This window comes from Mixophyes fleayi, chromosome 2, assembly GCF_038048845.1.
Source record: "Mixophyes fleayi isolate aMixFle1 chromosome 2, aMixFle1.hap1, whole genome shotgun sequence".
In the NCBI taxonomy this organism is placed as follows: domain Eukaryota; kingdom Metazoa; phylum Chordata; class Amphibia; order Anura; family Limnodynastidae; genus Mixophyes; species Mixophyes fleayi.
Genome location: NC_134403.1, coordinates 327456497 through 327472833, shown reverse-complemented (window position 1 = coordinate 327472833; position 16337 = coordinate 327456497). Strand labels below are relative to the sequence as shown.

The 16337-nt window shown below is 39.4% G+C and overlaps 1 protein-coding gene and 1 long non-coding RNA gene across 2 annotated transcripts in view; one reads left to right on the top strand and one right to left on the bottom strand.

The window, feature by feature from the left end:
- SLC13A2 (solute carrier family 13 member 2) overlaps nt 1-16337 on the bottom strand; it is a 39331-nt gene that overhangs the window by 9811 nt on the left and 13183 nt on the right. Inside the window, exons 2-8 of the mRNA XM_075196801.1 lie at nt 9909-10037; nt 7786-7922; nt 6681-6940; nt 5866-6055; nt 3752-3874; nt 2805-3026; nt 1566-1666 (exon numbers count right to left, since the gene is read on the bottom strand). Coding sequence (XP_075052902.1) covers nt 1566-1666; nt 2805-3026; nt 3752-3874; nt 5866-6055; nt 6681-6940; nt 7786-7922; nt 9909-10037 — 1162 coding nt within the window. The remainder of the gene's footprint in view (nt 1-1565; nt 1667-2804; nt 3027-3751; nt 3875-5865; nt 6056-6680; nt 6941-7785; nt 7923-9908; nt 10038-16337) is intronic.
- Nucleotides 2830-10071, top strand: LOC142139313 (uncharacterized). The gene is made up of 3 exons (XR_012688188.1): nt 2830-3050; nt 8399-8471; nt 9938-10071. It is a non-coding gene; the product is annotated as an uncharacterized LOC142139313 (long non-coding RNA).

Below are 16337 nucleotides of genomic sequence, written 5' to 3'. Positions count from 1 at the left end.
CACAAGTGTCAGATATGAGCAAATCTGCTTTTGTGCAAATGCTTGTGTTCTCTTTTGCACAGTGCAATGTTTCCTAATTTAGGCTACTCAACTTTCAAATCAGCATCAACATGTATTTAAAGTATTGTAAGATTCATATACCGTGGCACTAGTGGAATACAGCTGTGCCACAATTACTGAAGGTGACAAAATAAAACAGAAATTCAATTTTGCAGAAATGGGCTTGAGTTGCTAAAAAAGAAATCAGCACTTTGTACCATAGGGCATATGTGTATGTGTAATTAGATTTTCCTGCAATCTAACAAGTCTAGAGCAAGAGCGATAAAGCATCTATGACATAACATTTGCTGCACTTTCTGGGGAAGAGTTTATCTTCCAGCTACATCCGAGGAGATATATTGCCCTTTTAAAGTGAGATAGTGTTTTAATTGAGTAAGCAAGTTGTTATCAGTGCTCCGTTTTGACATAAATATTTTATTAGTTTACAGTGTATAAGATTATAAGAACACCTCTAAACTCAGATGATAACCGATAAATGGGAATATAATTGCTAAATATGATTGCATAAAAATACCAAGTCAGGTAAAATGTTTGTTTGCTTTATCTGCTCTATGGTCATATCTAGAGGACTTAATGCCATTTTATTTCTGTAACCATCAAGATGAGTACAATTCACAGACACTGAGCTACATTGAACTTGCCCTGCTGTAACGGTATCCCACCCTTCTAGAAAACATTATCCTGAAATAGTGGAGGAGTTGCCCATAGCAACCAATCAGATTATAGCTACCATTTATTTATTAATTGCTAGAGAATGTTACATAGAATCTGATTGGTTGCTATGGTGAAACCTCCATTTTTAATTTTTAGAAGGTTTGATAAATCTACTCAAGACTCAATAGTATTTTGTACATAGAAGCAGGCTGGGCAGGGGGGCATCTGCCCCCCGGGCTAGTTGCATAGTGGGCTACCCTGGGCTAAGTCACTGGGCCACCTGCATTTTTTTCCTTTAAAATGTCCCTAATAGGCTGCTGAGTCTAGTCTTGGCCCCCAGGCTAAAATTTGCCAGACCTCCTCTGTTTGTACCCCTTGGCTTGGTTACCTGGAATTTGGAGGATTTGTGTCAGAATTGCCACTCATTCTGATTGCTCTTAATTCCTCACAATTATATACCACATTTTGCACCTTGTAATGTCCAAGATCTCTCTTCTCTCCATGAAGTAGTTATAACTTTAATTCAAGGCTGAACTTTTCAGGTGAGGAAAGCATTCCCAAATTTATTGCTGAAAATTGAGCATATACAACATTTTGGCATGCAAACCAGGTTATTACAGATCAATGGAAGCTAAAGAATAAATAGTCAATAATTCAAAGTAGGTCCCTCCCACACCAAGAGATTGGCCTCCAAACCATCTCACTCTACTGCTCTGGATTGTTTGGGAGCAAGTGTACAAGTATCTTTAATCAGCAAAAACAAATGTGTGAAGTGTTAATAACTTAAGCTGTAACTATACAATTGTTCATTTATCATCTATTACCATTGCTAAAACTAAAGAGAATGTTACCTGACTGCTTGGGATCCTGGGGTTTACACGAGGGGAAATCAGAAGGGAATAGAAACAGCATGAGGGATATAAATATAGCAACTGTTGCATCTGTGACATACCTAAAAAATATAAATAAATGAAGTTTGTCTCTTGAGTGTAAGCAGCCATATTGTTTCCTTCATCAAACATCTGTAGAACACACTTATAAACATGGCCAATCTCAGGCATTGTGTTCTGTTTGGGCCATCAGTCCTATATCATTATCAATAAACAACCCTATATCAGTCAACCTACTTTCTGGCAAGAAATTAACTTTGCATGATGCATTTCATATCAATCACCGTAGCACATTAACTACCCTAGAACATGTAGCAGCACGTAACGCTCTTATTTTACAGTAAATGCATTGAGATTTTAGTCTGTGGGGCATATTCAATCAGCATCCGGGATCGTGGGAGCGCATGATCCGCGCACATAAAGTGCAATTATGGTACCGTCACATCGCAGATTGGGATGCACAAGGAAATCTGTGGTGTAGCGGTATTGGGAAGAAGGCGGACGCGCGTAGCTGCCACCCCGGATGCTAATTGAATATGCCCCTGTATAATATATTATAATATAGTCATTAATGATAAAACATAAGAAAAGGATGTTATAAATGTCTGTTGTACATAAAATGCATATTTACAGCTGCTGATTGCAAACACATGTTCTAGCAAGGGATTGTCATCACTAATACTTGGCACTTACACCTGACCTGTACCTGGTAAAAATGATACCACAGTAAAACACATACTACTGAGATGCCCAGATCTTGTATCGCGCGCTTGGCACACCCTTACTGTACATTGACTGATTGCATACACCCATTCTCCTGCCCTTGAAATTGTAGGCTGTCGTAAGGGTCCTTTGTGCTCGAAGATGAATTGGACGCTCTTGTGTTGACTGGCATTTGGTCCAATTTAGGGCATGCACAGATCAATTTTATACAAAATAGAACACAGATCAGCACTTACGTTCCTTAATAAATCACCACCATTATGTTTTAACATTCTGGTAACTTATATAGAGTTTATACATTTTATATGTATTTCGATTATACTCATGTCAATCATACGTTATTACAATATGTGCATTTTTTAACAATAATTTGACACTGCTTTAGTTTATGGTATATATTTAAAGCTAAAAAACCTTAAATAATCAATCTATTTTAGTATCTAAGCAAGAATCTTTTGACCTTGTGTGCACACTTACTCTTTTCCTTCCTTGTTAAAGCTGATAGTTGCCCAGCCTGGCATGAAACCTGGGTCCCTCGTGAACCACATGATAACCAACAAGATGAATAAAACCAGAACACAGATCTCTGCAAAGCTCATAGAACCAAGCTTCTGGTGCTCACCAGAGATGACCTTGTACGCTTGCTTCTCTTTCTCCTTTTGGTCTGGACTCCCACCACAACCGAAATTCTTTTTAAAGCTAGAGGAAAAGCAGAAGATTCAGGTTGGTCGTAAGTAATAGTTTATATATTCACTGGCCTGCAGCATTCTAACCCTCTTTCATATACTTCCCACTGGAGAAAACATATAGTGATGCATAGGCCAATCACTGTGTGTTTCTTCCTGTAGTCAGTGTACAAAGAGCACACCAATGACTGACAGCGGCACCTCTACTCATTCTGTCAGTCACTGTCATGCTCCTCATACAGTGACTGCAGGGAGAAGTATCTGCGAGAGGTACAGGAACGGAGACATGGGGTAGCTGAGGAATGTCTTGAAGCGACATTTGGAGTTGGGCAGCATGTATGTATATACCATACTTACCTACTTTCTCCTTGCTTTTTCCGGGGGAGAGGTGTGACTGGAGGGCGGGAGGGGGTGTGGTGTGGCCAAACGCGTCATTTTGGCCCCGCCCCTGCGACGGAAATGCTCTTTTGTGACAGGGGCGGGGCCAAAATGACACGATTCACAGCGAATTGCGTCATTTTGGGGTGCCAGTAGCAGGATGTGGGAGATTTGCCAGCTCTCCCGGGAGTCCGTGAGACTGACCCGAATTTCGGGAGTCTCACGGAGTTGGCAAGTATGGCATATACTGTTGTACCATGACAATACTATATGATACAGTCCATTAATATATTTACTCTGTCAGTTTCACATTTATTTTGGATCTTCACTGCACTGATAAAGAATCCAACATAGACTTACTTAATTCCAAGGAAAATGATCTGCAGCCAGAGCCAGGCAAGTGCAAGCAACACAATCATTGTAGGGAAGGCAAATCCAAACCAGGAAGCAAAATTGATTACATTTTTGTTCTCAGGGAACAGCCTGCAAGACAAGACAAGAGTCCATTTGTCATGAATCAAACACAAGTCAACTAAAGAGAACCAGCAATATTACTGGTAATCACCATCACCAGCAACTATTTATATAGCGCCACTAGTTCCGCAGCGCTGTACAGAGAACTCACTCATAGCATTCTCTGCCCCATTGGAGCTGACAGTCCAAATCCTCTAACACACTGAGAGAGACTAAGTTCATTTTAATAGCAGCCAATTATCCTACTAGTACATCTAGTCTGGAGTTTGAATCATGACATATATATTTCATTAGTTATATAAATACATATTTCTTTCCCCCAACCCATCTCTTACTGCCTGTACAACTTTGTATACAGCATAGGTGTGTAAAAAAAAATGCATATCATTTACCCCATTTCCCAGGCCTCATACGCCTGCCTCTGTCTAACCAACACACCAAAGGTGATTTATGCATGTGTTAAAGCTGCAACTTTTGATGGTACGTAAATGTGCCTATATGTCTGCTTTGTGCAAACATTCCGGTTTTGGGAACTAGCACCAGAAAATCAATCTGCACCCACACTGTGAGTTTGTGTGCGTAACTGAAAATACACATGGTTGAAAGAGTGAAAATTCATCCTACTACTAGTTTAGGACCACCAGCATGAAAGAGTTGAGACCAACAAATATAAATTTGATATGCGAATGAGCGAACATAAGGGGTTATAAGTAAATAAGTTATGAGACTGAGGGAACATAAACGGAGACATAAGGTGATATATGTAAGTTAGTCATGAGAGTTAGAAGACCTAAGGCAGACAAGTAAGTTAGTCATTAGAGTTAGAAGACATAAGGAGATATATGTAAGTTAGTCATGAGAGTGAGAAGACATAAGAGGATATTAGTAAGTTAGTCATGAAACTGAGGGGACAAAAGGGGATATAATTAAGTTAGTCATGAGAGTGAGGGGACATAAGGGGATACAAGTAAATTTGTCATGAAACTTAGGGACATAAGGGCATACTTGACAACTCTCTCGGAATGTCCGGGAGACTCCCGCATTTTGTGAGAGTCTCCCGGACTCCTGGGCGAGTGTGGCAAAATCCCGGATCTGCCCACTTGGGCAGAAAAAGGTCACAAACGCTTGGCCCCGCCCCCCGCTGTCAAATGACGCGTTTTGCGTCATGACGTCATGGGGGCGGGTCCAAAATGAGGCAGATTTTGGAGGCCCACCCCCCCATGACGCCCACCTCCCCCGCAGGCTCCCGGATACCAACATTGTAAAGTTGGTAAGTATGCATAAGGGAATATATGTAAGTTAGTCATGAGAGTGAGGAGACATAAGCGGATATAAGTAAGTTTGTCATGAAACTGAGGGGACATAAGGGGATATAATTAAGTTAGTCATGAGAGTGAGGGGACATAAGGAGATATAAGTAAATTAGTCATTAAACTAAGGGGACGTAAGGGCATATTAGTAAGTTAGTCATAAAAAGTGAGAGGACCTAACGGAATATAAGTAAGTTAGTCATGAAACTGTCGATTTTATGAATGTCGACCAAATGAATATCTAGCCGTTGACCACATACTTTTGGGGGTGTGATACATATGTTCGACAGTTACGACTGCATACCTTTGGAAATGTGAGGGGGAGCAGTAATAATGATGAAATAGATTCAGAAATTGAGGATGCTACTTTGGAACTTGCTAATTTGCAACAGGATGAAGGTTATAATTATGAATCTGAACATTTTTCATACAATATAATTGACCCCATGACAACTAGACACTGTTACCTGCACTTTCAATGTAGGGGAAAAAAATAAAAATCCATGGTATATATATGTATATATATATATATATATATATATATATATATATATATATATATATATATATATATAAAATATTCAGGTAAAGGTGAGGGGGCTAGTAGGAATTTCTTGATAACTTAATATTATACAAGTAGACCCATCACTTTGGAACCATGCATTCTAACTTAAAACTAGAAGTACCTACTCATCCATCTGTCCTTTCAGGACAAGGTTCGGTGTGGTGCCAGTTAATGTTGCAATGCCCCCAATGCTGGCAGAATAGCACACACAGAGGCTCATTCCTTTGCACAGTTTGAGGTGTTTCTGTAGCCTCTGCTCTTGCTTCTCCTGCTTTATTGTGTCATCTTCTGGATCAACAACAACTGCAGTGACACCTAAAATAAAATAAAACATTTTTTATAAGGTCCATTACTGATTTCAACATTCTCTGGCTACCTTTAAGTGGTTGGGCATGTTGGCGCTTGTAGTACTACAAATTCCAGCATACCAATGGCTGCAAGGGCGTGCTAACCACCTCTCACTCGTGCCTACAAGACTTCTCCCATGCTGCTCCCCACCTATGGAATTCCCTACCACGCCGAGTTAGACTTTCCCTCTGCCTTCAAATCTTTAGACGTTCTCTAAAACCCATATCTTTTTAAAAGCTTACCTTATCCTCGATAACACTATTCACACTAATACACTTACAATGTAATAATAAGAATTTTTTCCAAATTATGATTCCTGAGGGATTTTTTTTTACAGTGTGGAAATTATGTGTAGAGTTTTTTTTTATTCTTTTCAATGACTTCATTATACAATAGCTTTTGTAAATGAAGGTTCATAATGTCGTAGCTCTTTTAGCGAAGCATTCTTCTTTTTCATCTTCTTTTCTCAAGAATCTTTGTACTGATTATGAAGTACTAAAGCATGTGCACTCCTCTAAATATAGATATTTAATCTGCTTAAACTACCTAAACCAGGATATGAACACATAATTTAAATTTACTAAAATCTTACTTAGTTTCTCCTGTTTGAGGGGGTCTGCATCAGTTAGAGGTTTTTCTTGCATCTCGAAGGCCTGGTTCAGATTCCCATTCAAATGTCCCTCAGTCTTTCCCGAACTATTGATAACAGTTGAATAGTCTTCCAGTTTGTCCTCAGAGCTGTGCAGTTGCTCCAGAACAGCCTGAGCTATTGGTATCATCATGGCTGTTGTGGCAGTATTACTGATCCACATCGATAGGAAGGCTGTAACAATCATGAAGCCCAGAAGCAGCCTATAAGGAACAAGCAAGGGACAATCTTAATGTCAGTCCACATTTATAGTTTTACAGCAGTAATGATACACTCAACCTGGAACACCTTTCTTCTTGGAGAGACTATGGGGTATATTTACTAAACTGCGGGTTTGAAAAAGTGGAGATGTTGCCTATAGCAACCAATCAGATTCTAGCTGTCATTTATTTAGTGCATTCTACAAAATGATAGCTAGAATGTGATTGGTTGCTATAGGCAACATGTCCACTTCTTCAAACCGTAGTTTAGTAAATCTAGTCGTATGTGTGTCTTCCCTGCCTTCAGTTGTGGACAGTAACTTGGTGTGTTGGAAATGATGGTGCAATACATTTTTTTCACTGATGGAATAATTGTGTTATAGGTTTTATTTTCATCTGAAATTACACTTTTACTTAGACTAATGTGTGGACATTGAGATATGAAATGTTTAACTTACAAGCCTACTGTTTTGCACATAAGTTAAATACTGACTGTTTTTTCATGTAGCACACAAATATCAACTTTAAATGTTAGTGAACAAATAAGCTATCAAGTATTTGTGTGCTACATGAAAAAACAGTCAGTATTTAACTTATGTGCAAAACAGAATACTAATTTGCACCCCTTGCATTGTAACATGGTTTTGTCCAGGAGACTGAAATAAGAAGTTTCTTAACTTAAGATCCTTAATGAATCAGGCCCATTATTTCCAATTCTAGTTTCAATCGTATATAGTATTTAAACATACATTAGAACTCTGCCTAGTATCACTCACCAACAGCGCCCACCTCTATCACTATACCCTGTCCAAGGTGCACACAAACAAAGACAAAGCGATGAAACTCACAGGGCAGGTTTGACTCCAACAATCAGCAGCACCCTCAGGGCGATCCGCTTGTGCAAATTCCATTTCTCAACTGATATAGCCACTAGTAATCCTCCAATGAACAGCATGTTGGTATCTTTCAGATACTGGCTGCATACCTGAAATGATAATGAGCAATGAGTACTTCAAGGTGTATCTACAGGTCATCACCAATCTTCAGGGCCATAACTTATCTATCATTCGAGGGGACACAATTCATTGTTGTGCCCAGAAAGAATGGAGGATAATATTTAAGGGTAGAATGCAATAACTCAACGTAAAATATAATAGCACAGATTACAAGGAAGCGTCTTAGATATGTTTTCGGTTTTCTCTGAAGTAGAAAACCTGCTTAACCATAGTAAACATACTTATTTATAGATTTCCAGTGGAAAAACATGGGACTGCCTGGGAGATCTCAGACACTTGGATAATTGTGTTGTCTGGTCAATAGCAACTTTTACTGGTCAATGTTAAAGCAATATTTTTAAACGTCTGTGTTAGTGCATCTATTGCGATATAGGGATAAAAGTGTTTATACGTACTTCATCATGTTTGCCACTTTCTCCTTCTACTATAACCATTCCCATTACAGCACATGGTCAACAAAGGAGGAAGGCTTACGTCTTGGATAAACGGATCTACATGCCTATTAACTACATCTAGACGTAAGTACATTAATTACTGTGAGTAGAATTTCGTGGTGATTCCTTAATAAACACTTGTGATACTTCAAATAAATTGGAATAAATAAGCCACAATTAGTAAATAATTTAATATACATTGAAAAATCAATGTTTTGGGAACTAATGGTCAGACAGTCGAGATATTTGGCAGAAATCGCTTTTTGGACACCCTCTCAACTAAAAAAAATTTGTTAAAAGCTGAGATGGGTGATGGACATTTTAATTTTTTGGAGTGATCTTATGTGGAATGACCCATACATATTTAGTCTATTTCAATCTTTTAAATAAAACAAGTTGAAACAGCCCCATGGTTATCAGGCAATCAAAATGTTCTATTTTTATTTTTTTTATTGAAAGCCTGGGAACGTGCAATCAAAAACCCAAAGTGCCCAAAAAAGGTGTAAAACCATAAAAAAGTGCACAAGGGGTACGGTACTGGCCCCTTCTTTAAAAAGAAAGGGCCCTGGTCCCCGACCCCCGGAACCAAAAAGGTCCCTTAGGGGGCAAGGGTCTTCAGACCCCCTTCGCTGCGAGGCTAGGGGGGTCCCTTTAGCCCCTGGGATCCACCGAAGCTTCACCCAGGGCTCAACAACTAGTCCACCCCCTAAGGGGAGGACCTACGTGGGTGTTCAGGGAGGCTGGAGCCTAAGGGCCACACAACCTCCCCTAGATCGTCTCGGGGACAGGAGCCCAAAAGGGCCTACCCGTACCCAATAAAATCCAGAAACGTGAACACAAAAGAAAAAGTGACAAACGTGAAGAAAAATAAATAGTGCCGAGTGGGTACGGCCCCAGCCTATCAAAATGTTCTATTATAGTATATAAATCACTATTGTGTAATATTCCCATAAACCATTAATAAAACACACCATGCTTTCTGGAGTTCTGTCACTTGGCCTTCTGGATTAATGAGACATAGGTGCTCATTTTTGTGTTACTATATAAAAACCTAGTATACTCATTTAAATATATTTAAATGTATGTAAATAGCTACCAACTTCTCAAATTGAAAATTTGGCTACTCTCCCAGGTCTACCCAAACCACATCCAATTTGCCCCAATCACATCCAATTTGCCCAAACTACATCCATTTGATGTGAGATCAAACCCTTTTTGGATGCCAAAAATCTGCACTGCTGGCAGACATGGACTTCTTGTCTAAAACAAAATCATAGTAGGACAGCCTGTTAAAATAAAATAACAGCTACATTTTATGTTGTTTAAGAAATAACAATATTGAATATGCCAAAAATGGCATTGATATACCATGATGAACAAGGGAGAACGAGTGGCTTACTAGCTAAAGTTGCAGACTTTAGTTCCTTGTTTGTGTTACAGCCACCAAAATGGAATGTAAACTACTTGAATAATTAGATTAAGTTGTATGCCCCATGTGAATAATAAACTATAAATACTTACTGCTGTTGAGTCCATTATGCCCATCATAGGAAAGAGCACCACTGGGAAAAGGGCAGTGACAGCCAGCGGAAGAGCTTCTGTGCACCAGAATAATGCCATTATTATAATCACATAGCCGCAACTCGCTTCCTGGGAAGACACATCAGAACAGAATTGGAAATTAATAGGTGGGTAATACAATTTTTCAGAGCTCCTACAGCAAATGACCACTGCTCTATATACTCAGATGAGTGGAAGACTTTTCTGGTTTATGTCGTTTAAATTAATTTTAGCCCTATATTAGTTATTTTTCTTTTGCCTTTGTCTAATGTAAATATTAAGGGATGGCTAAACAAAAGGGATTCTTCCTATACCACTTTACTATAGTGGTCTGACTAAGTCTGCTTCCAAGATCTCACCATTTAGTACAGTTCAATTATTTCCTCTCTTTATAAATGTTTTGCATTGTACCAGAGCTCTCTAAGCCTTCACAGAGGTGTGGTGGAATGGACATTTATAAGTGGCAATATGGAAATTTCAAAGTGGGGCTATGGAGAATGTAAGTGAATGGAATTTATGGCTTTACAATAAATAAAAAAGCAGTAGAAGAAGTAGTGGTAGCCCCGTATACCAGCCCACTTTAATCACTGGTTATAACATTAAACTATGTATAGTATATATTTCCCCCAGTGATAACTAGAATTGTTTAAGGTTAGTGTCAATTTAAATCTATTTAAGCGTTCAAAAACAAATTAGTAACATACACATTAAAGAATGATTTAAGTATGAGGACCTTAATCTGAAGAAAAACTGTATGTATTAATTTGTTTATTAACATTTATTTATATAGCGCTTTTTGCCCTTCATTTTGTCCTATGCTCAAACAATCTTCTGACCCCAAGCTAACATTGCTGTATGACTGGATCAAACAGACCCACTAAGCACTTTTAACTTTATAATCTGGCAGGACCAATATGTAATATGTGGCACTTAACCTCATTTATCAAATCCCTACTTTCATATAGATTGGAAGCTTATGAATAGCGGCCTTCTTGCCTCATTGTCTGTTAATAGCTTTCCTTGTTTTACTACTGTCTTTGCTCCCAATTGCAAAAAAAAAAAAATATACTGATGCTATATAAATAAATGTTGCAAAATAATAAGTTAAGTAACCATGCATGATATCTATCGTTTGATCTACCATAAGCCCCACACTTGTACTGGAAATCGTATCATATGGTTATCAAAGTGAAGATTTCCCTCCTAGGTATTGAAATATAATCTTTTTCAATTTGTTTGCATCGTTACTGATGAACTGAATTGTAGTTGAATAGTTTATGATTACTCTATATATTTTATCTGCTCCTGTGCAACCTTTTCTTCGCAATCCAATAGCAATAATTTCTTACTATAATTGTCTGCCATTTCTGTAAAATGTAATGGTTCTGAGATTACTGTTCACAACCTTCTCATAACTTCCTTGACCTCAGCTTTAATAATGGTGTTTTATAGTTCTGTTTATCTCAATCCGAATGGCCACTAACCTGAATGATACAGAGGGTACCCTTGAAAAAGTATGCTTAGGTCAACTAGTGTCTTGTTTATTTTCACTAACCTGAATGTTTATATCTCCTAGCTATTTCATAGTTCCAAAAAACAAAATAAAAATTGCAGTTGTTAAGCTGGGTACACACTACAGGTTTGTAAACCAATTGTCGTGCCAATTACACGATAAATGACTGTTAGGTCCGATATCGCATTAGTCTGTACGTGGCTACAGTCATGTTCTATCGTACCAAAGCACATCATATAATTTTATTTTATTTTATTATAAACTGACTAAAAATCACAAACAACAATGGAGCAATGTCGGCCAAATGTGGAAGTGTGTACGCACTCACGGCCAGCAGTGTAGGCAGATCTCTGTAGAGTTTACAGAGTCACAATATTTTCAGCAGATGGTTATGACCGATGAAGAGCACAGATCTGAAGGTAAATCACGTAGGAGTGCACACATAAATCGTCATGCTCATCCAGACTTTCAGTCGTTGGCAAAATCATTACAGAAATCCTATCTGCAGTAATTTTCTGTAGCATGTACAAAGCGTTACTCTTTGCTGTCCAAACTAATGGGTGTATTTGTTATGTATTACTTACTGAGAGTTGTAGATTGAAAACACTCTGCATCTGTTTATTAAAAAGGTGCATACATAGTTGCTCTGTTCCCAAGTGAAGCCTTCCATCTCCTCAAAATGCTGTTTATCATTTTATTGGAAGAACTATCTCCCAGGATTCCGAGATCAGTATTGTTTAGACCAATGTTTCCCAAACTCCAGTCCTCAGGGACCCCTAACAGTTCAGGTTTTCCAGGTCACATGTGAAATAATTAGTACCACCTGTGGATCTTTCAAAATGTGTCAGTTAGTAATGATTACACCTGTGCTCCAGCAAAGAGATATGGAAACATGCACTGTTAGGGGTCCCTGAGGACTGGAATTGGGAAACACTGGTTTAGACGCACAGATTGTGGTGTTTCCCAATTGTTTACATTGATATTGGTCAAACAGCTTAACACAAATTATTGTAATACATAATACGCCTGATGAGTGATCCATTGGTATCACTTGGCATCCTCTCAAATTAACCATTCTTGCCTACCAAACATTGTCTGGCTAAACACCTGTCAGTGTCCACTGCAATGTTTACTGTTTAAGACAGGGGTGTCCAACCTTTTAGCTTCCCTGGGCCACATTGGAAGACGACAAGTTGGTTTGGGCCGCACATAAGATACACTAACAATAACGATAGCTGATCATCCAAAAAACCATAGAAAACATAGTTAACATATATATATTTATATATATATATATATATATATGAGAAAAAAAGTGATGATATATATACATATATATTTATTTATAAATATATATATATATATATATATATATATATATATATCACTTTTTTTTCAAATCCTCTCTAGTTATTATACTATAATCACTTTTTGTATTGTTTCGATGCAATATCAATAAAGTGCATTTAAGCCAGGCATTGTATATCAGGGTGCCCTGACCAGGCCTGCGGTACCTGACATATACATCACTGTGACCCCAAATTGTGACCTGTTTTGCTAATTACATAATAATTACATAATTAATATATAATGCCCCATTAGTATTACAAGTAGAAGTATGTAGCAGGGAGATAAGGTTCATGATGCTCCAGGACCAGGTGACTTTTATTCACTTGTCAGCGTCCCTTGAAATAATAAAAAAAATCCTCCTTAACTTACCTTTTAATCGGCTTGTTCTCCTGTCCTCTTCTCTTCTTTTCTCCAATTCTCTGCTGCTGCTGATTGTTCTTCTCACGCGGGTGACTCCTCTGTGCTGCGCTCCGCAATGGATGTTGGACGTGATGACGGCATTCACTGCGAGCACCGCACGGAGGAGGAGACAAGGGAGGGAGCCGGAGTACCAGCTGACGTGACCGCGTGACCGCAAGGTAAGTATTTTCTTTTCTTTTTTTTGCAGGATTTTTTCTTTCCATTAACAGTGCTGCCCCCTTGCCACAACCAAAACTTCTTCTGGGCCACATTTACAGGCGTGCTGGGCCACATTTACAGGCGTGCTGGCTTAAGGCAACACAGAATTCTCTGAACCTCTTAATCAACTCCATTCTCTTGTGTATAAGACCCGTCATTATGGTATTATATTGTGTATAAATAAGGTTAATGCAGCATTAGCTATATACTAAACAGACACAAACACATGTGCTATTGTGTAATACAATAGTCCTTATTATTGAATTTTAACAAACCTGGCATACAAAGTTGAACAGGTACTTCTGGACAGCATAACATTGGATGAAAACTGATTCTGAAGAATTCTTTATACACTACAAACATCCCTTACACTAGACTTTAGGGATACTCTTTCTAATGCAAAGGAACCCTATTTCTGCTCTCCTGTGGTCACACTCTTATCATAACCTGTGTAGACTATCGCAACAGTGTCAGGACAGGTTGTCACCTCTGAAATCTGTTAGGAATTTTACTGCTCAGCTTATACTTTCACTTTGACCATCAGAATAGAATGCTATTACTATCAGCCCTTTACAAAATTCTCGTCTTAAGGCTTCAGTAATGTATCTCCTGACATATCTTCCATTATCTCTACGTAATCTGCATATCCTGATCACCTCCTCTCACTAATGCTTCCAGGATTTCTATTGTGCTGCAGTCTCCTTGGGTTTTCTTCTCTATATGCACTCAATAAAAACTCAAGTCTTCAGGCAATGATATAACTTGAGCCCACAGTTTACAATGCACACTCACTATATTAACCTTTTCTCAGCTCTTATGTTTGTCCCTTTTCTTTTATAACCAGGGTACTCATTCCTATTGCAACTCCATTGTTTGTGTAAATGCTACAATGATATAGTTCTATGTAGTACACACAAATAATATTAATAGCTGAATCGGCACACTTTCTGAAAACCACCATCTAAAAGTATTGTAAATTCCAAGTGATTGTACAGAAAGTTATACAGTAGGAAGATAAATGACATATTGTGTTACCTTTAAGAGCATCTGTCACATGAATCTAGGTATAGGGTCTGTCCCTTGGAAGTGGTACTGTGAGATCTTGATACCACCAGTCTCTTCTGTCTGCCATTTCTGAGTTAACCCATATGGGCCCCCCACATTCCCCCCACATTCATTCCCTTGCCCAAGCCTGTCGCTTCCAACTACGCAACATCGCCCGCATCCGTCCTTTTCTCTCTCAGGATGCCACCAAAACTGTCATCCACGCACTCATCATCTCCCGCCTTGATTATTGTAACCTCCTCCTCACTGGCCTTCCCCACTCCCGTCTCTCCCCCCTCCGCTCTATACTCAATGCGGCCGCAAGACTCATCTTCCTCTCACGCCGCTCCTCCTCTGCCTCCCCTTTCTGCCTTGCCTTACACTGGCTCCCCTTCCCCTACAGAATCCTTTTCAAACTCCTCACCACCACTTACAAGGCTCTCTCCAACTCTACTGCCCCTTATATCTCTAACCTCCTCTCCATTCACACTCCTGCCCGCTCCCTGCGCTCGGCCAATGACCGCCGCCTCTCCTCCACTCTTATCACTTCTTCCCACTCCAGAATCCAAGACTTTTCCCGTGCAGCCCCCCTTCTCTGGAACGATCTCCCTCGTTCCATCCGTCTCTCTCCTACTCTGTGCTCTTTCAAACGTGCACTCAAAACTCACCTCTTCCTCAAAGCCTACCAACCATCTACTTAACCCCCATCTCCTCCCTTTAGCGCGTCCTCCCTTCTCTCCTCTTGCCTCAACTGGCTCCTCTTGTGCCTGGTCTGTTTACCCTCCCTTAGGATGTAAGCTCGTATGAGCAGGGCCCCCTCCCCTCCTGTCTCCATACCAGTTCTTCCGCTCCGTCTTTACTGCATATGACTAGCCGGAGTTTCTGAAGTATTGGTACTTTTTGTTCATTGTTCTGTATGGTTTCACCCTGTATAGTCTACTGTTAGTACTGTGTGCGGCGCTGCGGATACCTTGTGGCGCTAACAAATAAGTGATAATAATAATATGGGCCATCATTGATCTCCTGTGTGTATACATCTGCCTGGATCTGTACCTCACTCTATTGCCCTGAAAAGGTACCTTTATAACTATATATTGGCTGATGCAGTTGATCTCTGCATGCATAAGGGGCATTCATGTGACCCTAAACTAGTGCAGAGTTTGGTCTTCTTGTTGTATAAGTAGATGCACCTGCAGATCTGTTTACCACAATAGGATGGGGGAATCTTCCCAGGTAGGTAGAAGCATCTGGGCCATCCTGCCAAACTGGACTTTCCACTCAGTCTAGACATATTCACTGTCTGAGTTCCTGTTTAACGATAAATGGGATATGTCAGTGTAGATGTCTATTATCTCAGGGTCCAAACTGGGACCCTATCATGGTCAGTGGCATTCATCACAGTCTCTACTGCTTGTCTGGGCTGGTGGTTACGGTGCCTGAATATCTAATAGGCAGTCTCCCTGTCTGAGTAGAAATCATCAAACATATTAACTAGGTTGTAGCTTATTGCTCCATCTTCACCATTTGCTTGAGCTGGATCTACCCTTGTGTGTTAGATAAGTAGTAAAATAAGAGCCTGTCCTCTCTTGATCAGATTTATTTCTGGACTAATCAATACATACAGTTCAGCTAAGAAGTTCACAACCACTTTGTGTGGACAAATCTATGTTATTGCCTAGAACCTGCAAACCCACACTTATCATTCACCTTTGTCTGTGTCTGTATCCCTGAAAAACCCAACTCCATCCCACTTCATAGGGTTATAGTTATATTGATTTTTTTCTGGAATGTAGAGAGAAAACTAGTACCATGTACAGGAGACTAAATCATCAAAACTCTGAGGAACTTGCTTGTACTATATTGAT